At 44.1% G+C, this 5,905-nt stretch overlaps 2 protein-coding genes across 2 annotated transcripts in view; both read right to left on the reverse strand.

The window, feature by feature from the left end:
* The window catches only part of LOC109957404 (glutathione S-transferase theta-1-like), a 7,658-nt gene extending 7,432 nt beyond the window's left edge, over nt 1-226 (reverse strand). The window contains exon 1 of the mRNA XM_020595286.1: nt 9-226. Coding sequence (XP_020450942.1) covers nt 9-114 — 106 coding nt within the window. The 5' untranslated portion in view covers nt 115-226. The remainder of the gene's footprint in view (nt 1-8) is intronic.
* A 499-nt stretch (nt 227-725) lies between these two features.
* On the reverse strand, nt 726-4,811 carry LOC109957405 (glutathione S-transferase theta-1-like). The gene is made up of 5 exons (XM_020595287.1): nt 4,539-4,811; nt 3,213-3,300; nt 2,937-3,093; nt 2,360-2,536; nt 726-1,085 (listed from the first exon to the last, which is right to left on the reverse strand). The coding sequence occupies exons 1-5, from the start codon at nt 4,645-4,647 to the stop codon at nt 894-896; spliced, it is 723 nt and encodes a 240-aa protein (XP_020450943.1). The 5' UTR covers nt 4,648-4,811; the 3' UTR covers nt 726-893.
* Between the last annotated feature and the right edge of the window lie 1,094 nt (nt 4,812-5,905).

The following is a 5,905-nucleotide window of genomic DNA, read 5'->3' on the forward strand; positions in this document are numbered from 1 at the left end:
GGGATTACCTGAAAGCAGGTCGACATGCTTAAACTCAAAGGGAATCCCGACAACTTTGGGAAACAGGAATACGGCGCGGCAGGGTGGAGAGAGCAGGTCGAGATAGAGCTCCATCGTGTCCGAATCTCAGGGCTGCAGAGGAGTCGTTTACACCGCGACCCCTCCGTCTTGGCAGGAGTCCACCTCTCCTTGCTGAGAGACTTACTGGTTCCCAGAAAGCAACATGTCTGTCAGACAGGGGCGTCCAACCACGCCCCCAAACACTCCCCCTACTACAGGCTATGTCCACCTGCAGCACCGGCGTAGCTTTGCGTATGCGCGGTAGGGACATGTCACTAGCAATATATTGGGAGAACAGAAATGACCTTACTAAGGTTTGAGCAAACCACAATCTTCTGTCCCTTCCTATGTTGGGACCGAACCTACACCTGCTGCAGACAGAGCCTACGGTTGTGGCAGGGCTCACTTTATGCAGACTGTGCAAATGTATTACTGACTCTACCTGCTGTCAACAGGGGCAGATGTAGGATTTTCTGAATCAGGGGCCACAGAAGGGCGACAGTTTAAACAGAGGGGCTGAGAATATATCCAACATTTGTTTGTTTGTTTTCATCTCTGCAGGCAGAGACTTGCAGTATGAGCACAACTGTGAGCTGGACTGAGTCTTCAGCTAAATCAGAAACACGTTTAAGAACGTCCACACAATGTGGGTGAACAGCTTCACAGCCTTCCACACATTTTAATACCTGGAAGCTGGTTACAGGATTTCTCAGTACTTTGTGACAAACATCCATAGAAATTATGCCAAAAAATCATGCCATGAAATTAGAAACAAATTAGGATGATGTTTAAGGTGTGTCACAGTCGTATCATCTCTGACAGCAGATGTCTCCTCAGCCAAGTAGCTTCTGTAACCTCGGTTTCATCATCTCCATCTGGGGGGTTCTCTGCTTCCGGCTGCTCGCCTTCATGATCTTCTCATGAGTTTCATCAAACAGCTCCTCGCCCAGCACCTGCTTCACTCGCTCTCTCCAGGCGATCAGCTTTGGCCGGCCTTCAAACACATCCACGCCAACTCCAGTAGGCTGAGAGACACACAGCAAACACAACCTGTATACACATTTTCTTCAACAGATAATACTGCAGTACTATGAAAGGACATTACACTTCCAGGTCCATCAGAAAGCTAAAGCTGAATTTTTTTTGTCTTGGCTTCAGGAGCCCTCATGGGGTCAGTTAACATGCAGACAGGGTCTTCAGACCCAAACACTGATAGTCATCAGGTAAATGTTTCAAATCAAATATAAGTCTTAACAGTTTATCATCATAATCCATGCTGAGCTCCCTCAATGATTTTCATTCTGGGCTGCACCTACAACTCTGCAGCAAATCACTAATTTTCATATCACACCCGATGGAAACGAACAGCCCTGTTTTCCATGACAAGACCTGTTGCCTAGTGGCAAAGACTTGTTCAGTTCCAGCTGCAGAGCTTTGTCACATATCATGCAAATTCTTAGTCGGTTACAACCCTAGAAATTACCACGTTAATGTAAGCATTAACAAAGCTGGGGCTCTCCAGCGATTTGCTACTGCAAGTACAACACTGCAGGTTTCACAGAAAGTTGGGGACTCACAGAAGACACTTAAAACAAATGGTCAAATCAAAACACTGAGATATCCTGGTTTTTAGGAGCAATAAATGTTATTACATGGCACTTTTCAAACACGTCTACAAAGTGCTTCACAATTTAAGGAATCAACATTAAGCCACTGCTGCATGACTTTTAAAACAGCTGGAAACAGGAGAGCATTTCAGTAGATGCCAGGGAACAAGGAGTTAAAAATAACGCAGTCATCAGATGATGAAGGGGTGAGCAATAGTTTCCAGGTCAAAGAAATGGTCGAATCTATAAAATGTTTCTAAGATGCAGAAAACAGGACTGAACCGTGGAGGTGATGGGTTAGTCTAAGCTGAGGCGGCTGCAGGAGACAGTTTCCGTTCTGGTATCTGCAGAAGGCGAAGACACAGATCCTCAAGTTCTCTTTCCAAGCACCTGTTTTAATGAGCCTCCACTACTGATGCATGAACAGATCAGACTTCTGCTTGTTCAGGTTCTTCAGTAGCTGCTGTAAAATGTCTACAGTGTGGGGTTGAAGAGTGAGACAGTGTCCCTGATAATACTGGGCCTTGTCACTTAATCTCTAGTGTGGGTAAAACTCCAAATACACTAGATCCACCCTTCCCAGGAAGCAATACAATCTTTAGAAAACTCCCTGTCAACTCAGATGTTTACCTTCTACTTAGAGTTTTACTTATCAGAAGCAGCAGTAGTAGTACAAACAGTAGTAGTATTACCTGCATGAGCTCAACTATAGCCACCAGGTCGGCCAGAGAGATCTGCTCTCCGATGATGAACGGCTTGCTCTGCAGGAATTTCTCCTCCAGCAATTTGAGCGACTGGTTCAGATCCTCGACAGCAGCGTCCACCTTCTCCTTCGGGGGCTCAGAGTCCATGACGAGAGGGTACATAAACTGCTCAGAGACACACAGAGATCAGGGAGCCCCTGGTAGTACCAGCAGCAGTAGTCTGTGTAGTGGTAGCAGCTGTTCTCAGATGACAGCTACAGATGATAACTTGATTTGTCATTTTGGATTCACACACCTTCATGTCCACTTTTGGTTTCATTGTAATAACCTTGGTGAATACTTTTTTTTGTGTGTGTTCCATTACCAGGTCAAAATTTTAATCTTGTGAAAGGACGTCAGTGCAGCTGAGACTGATGCGAATGTCATCACATAACAGTAGCACTAGTGGAAGGAGAGTATAAATGATCACATAGCTAAACAATTCAGAGACTCAAAATAAATAAAAAACTGTCTGAAGAGTTGAAATGTGTGTACTGAAGTAGGTCAGGTGACCAGGGACACGTACCTTCAACAGCAAGACCTTTGTCCCATGCGCTCTCAGGTTCATGTGCTGCCAGGACAGGTATTCATCAACACGAGCTCTCTGCTGCAGGTCGGCCGGATACCAGTGATCTGCCACTGACGAGGAGTATTTCTGAGCCAGATACTGCAGGATCGCGGTGCTGCGACACAGATGGGATGAAGAAAACAAGAGGAGCAAAGTGACTTTGTAACTACAGCAGTCTGAATTACTAATTATTTGTAGATGTAAGTCAATCCTGAACCCAGACCATCGTTGTACCTTTCTGTCAGGATGAAGCTTCCATCCTTCATGACAGGAACCTTCCTAACTATGCTGATTTTTCCAAACTCCTCGCTGTGCTGCTGCCCTGAGACAAATGTAAAACACAAATGTGTGTGTTAAAAACAGTGAGCTTATGTTGCCATGCAAACAAACAGTGGCACGTAATAGTGAAAATGTTCTAACATTTGGGGAGAGAGAGATGAATAACATCTCATGATCAGAAGATTAAACAAACTACGGTGTTTTTTAAAAACTCTCTCCCCTTTTCCTTCTAGCCTGCACTGAAACACTTCTCTTTCCTTTATATCTCTGTTACACTCATTCACCTCTGGGACACAATGTAGTACCTACATACCTCAACCTTTGACCTACAACATCCCACCCACAGCTTGTAAAACTTAACTACTCCTGTCACTGCCAGCTCTCTGTGTGAAATGTGAAAATACAAAGTCAAGCTTACATAGTTCAAACCTGCAGGGCGTTCACCTCTAAAACTTGCAAAATGTGTCTACAGAGTTAAAGTCAAGTAGGGTAAAGTGGGGATGGTTGCAACAGTTTCAGCACTTTGCTCAGTTACTCTTATGTAAACTACACTGACACAGTTTTACTATGTTAAAAATACACTCATGGCCCATGATGCCCCCCCTCTCCATCCATCTATATGCCACCACTACCTGTCACTAACGGTGTCTCCTCTCTCCCATAGTGTCCTCTCTCTCTCTCTCTTTGTAGGTAGCCCTGGAGCTCTACCTTTCTGATGAGCAGCCACATCAATCTGCCCAGTGTTTGTTTGTTTGATTGTTGTTGCTGCTGCCTTTCTCTTCTATCCACTCACACCAACAGGTCGAGGCAGAAGGCCGCCCACCAGGTCCAGAAGGAAAGCCCACACTTAGCAGCTGTTTTCCAGCTGTGGGTGAGGAGCTAACTAGACATGCAACGAGCTTCATGGTTGCAGCACATTTCTGACTAGAGCAAAAAGTCTCCATTGCAGCTGTTCCTTGTTACAACGTCCCCACGTGACCCTACAATATAACTAATCTATCTTATACCAAATACAAACAAACGGTAACAAATAAGTCAAAAACGACTACGCAGATTTGTGAAACTGGAGCTGACTCGACAGTTTCAAAGTTTGTGGGTCATTCAACTTTACAAACATCTGAGTTAAAACTTTATGTGAAAGGCTCAGAAATTAACAGCTGAATATTTTAAGGCAGAATGTGAACTACAAGTGCAAAACCGTAAGAAAACCAAATAAAACGCAAACCAGCTCTGTGTGGATTCTGTGTCCTCCCTGGCCTGTGCCTTGTGGGGCGGGATTACCTGAAAGCAGGTCGACATGCTTAAACTCAAAGGGAATCCCGACAACTTTGGGAAACAGGAATACGGAGCGGCAGGGTGAAGAAAGCAGGTCGAGATAGAGCTCCATCATGACTCTTGAGGCTGCAGAGGTTTCGTTTGCACAGTGTTCCCTCTGTGTCTGCAGTCGTCCCCTGCTATGACTGTTACTTTGTCTGCACAGGACTCCGCCTCTCCTAGTTGAGGGGCTCACTGGTTTTACAAGGTGGTGACAGTTCAGACTCAGCAGAACAGGCCTACCGAGCACAGGGGGCCAGAGAAGTGTGAAGGAAATGCCAACCTTTGTGTTGGCAAGTCAATCAAATGTCTACAAAACAAGTACAAAAGCCACAAATTTGAAAAAATAGATCAAAACAGCTACAAAGAGATATGAAGCCACTAAAAAGAGACAAAAAATGACCCTAAAAACTGTAGAATCACTATAAATATAAGCAAAACAACTACAAAAAGACACAAAACAAGAAAAGAAGTACTTGTAAAACAGTAAAAATGGAACCAAAATGGCTAAAAACATAAGCACAACAACTACAAGAAGACACAAACTGACTACAAATCACATACTTGCTCAATCTGAGACTCTTGCTCCTAGATGTGTAGCAGAGTTGGGGCCTTTTCCATGTCTGCGCTCAGGGCCCGATGTCAGCAGGTCGCAGTTTGACCTTTGGTCTCAGCTTGGCCTAGCATTTTAGAAACACTGCTGAAATGATCAGACTTTTAAATGCTTGAAGAGCCTCTAATAGTGATTATATAGTGATTTAGTGTCACTTTATATTGAGTTCACAGTAGGAATGAGGAACGTGGTTTTTGGATGATGTGAATGCAGATGAGACCAGGGCTCTGAGGGCCAGACCATCTGTTGCAGGAAGTTACTTATGACTGCAGCTGGATGTTTGGGCTCAGTCGTTTTGCAGGATGAATTAGGGACAGTTACTGTGTGACTGATGAGAATCTAAACGTCTAAAGTGCCCACAGTTTGTGCAGTACCTGTATATGAAGTGATAAAAGAACATTGAAAACATGGACACAGGAAAATAATCTATTTCACTGTGTGTTTAAAACTTTATTTAAAGACAAGGCAAGTTAACAGCTAATCCGACTGTGGTGGGACTCGCAATGCAGCAGCAGGACCCCAGCTCACTGTGTGATCTATAATAATGTCAGATATTTCTGGATTTGCATATTTCTACCTTACTTCTGCCCTAATAAAGTGGAGGTAAATATTTACCCTACTTCTACTTCTAATTGACAGCTGTAGCTACTCTGCATATCAAAACAAAAAACAGATACACAACAGTGCATTGCTAATAATGTTACAGTGACACATCTGATGC

The sequence above is a fragment of the Monopterus albus genome, unplaced genomic scaffold, assembly GCF_001952655.1.
Source record: "Monopterus albus unplaced genomic scaffold, M_albus_1.0 scaffold26.1, whole genome shotgun sequence".
Classification (NCBI taxonomy): domain Eukaryota; kingdom Metazoa; phylum Chordata; class Actinopteri; order Synbranchiformes; family Synbranchidae; genus Monopterus; species Monopterus albus.

What these genes read in the sequence shown, in the direction of transcription:
- LOC109957405 (XM_020595287.1), bottom strand. Translation starts at nt 4,647, where the DNA reads ATGATGGAGCTCTATCTCGACCTGCTTTCTTCACCCTGCCGCTCCGTA. An exon ending in GCATGTCGACCTGCTTTCAG is followed by an intron (nt 3,301 to 4,538) that starts GTAATCCCGCCC and finishes CATTTGTCTCAG; the next exon opens with GGCAGCAGCACAGCGAGGAG. An exon ending in AGCTTCATCCTGACAGAAAG is followed by an intron (nt 3,094 to 3,212) that starts GTACAACGATGG and finishes TCTGTGTCGCAG; the next exon opens with CACCGCGATCCTGCAGTATC.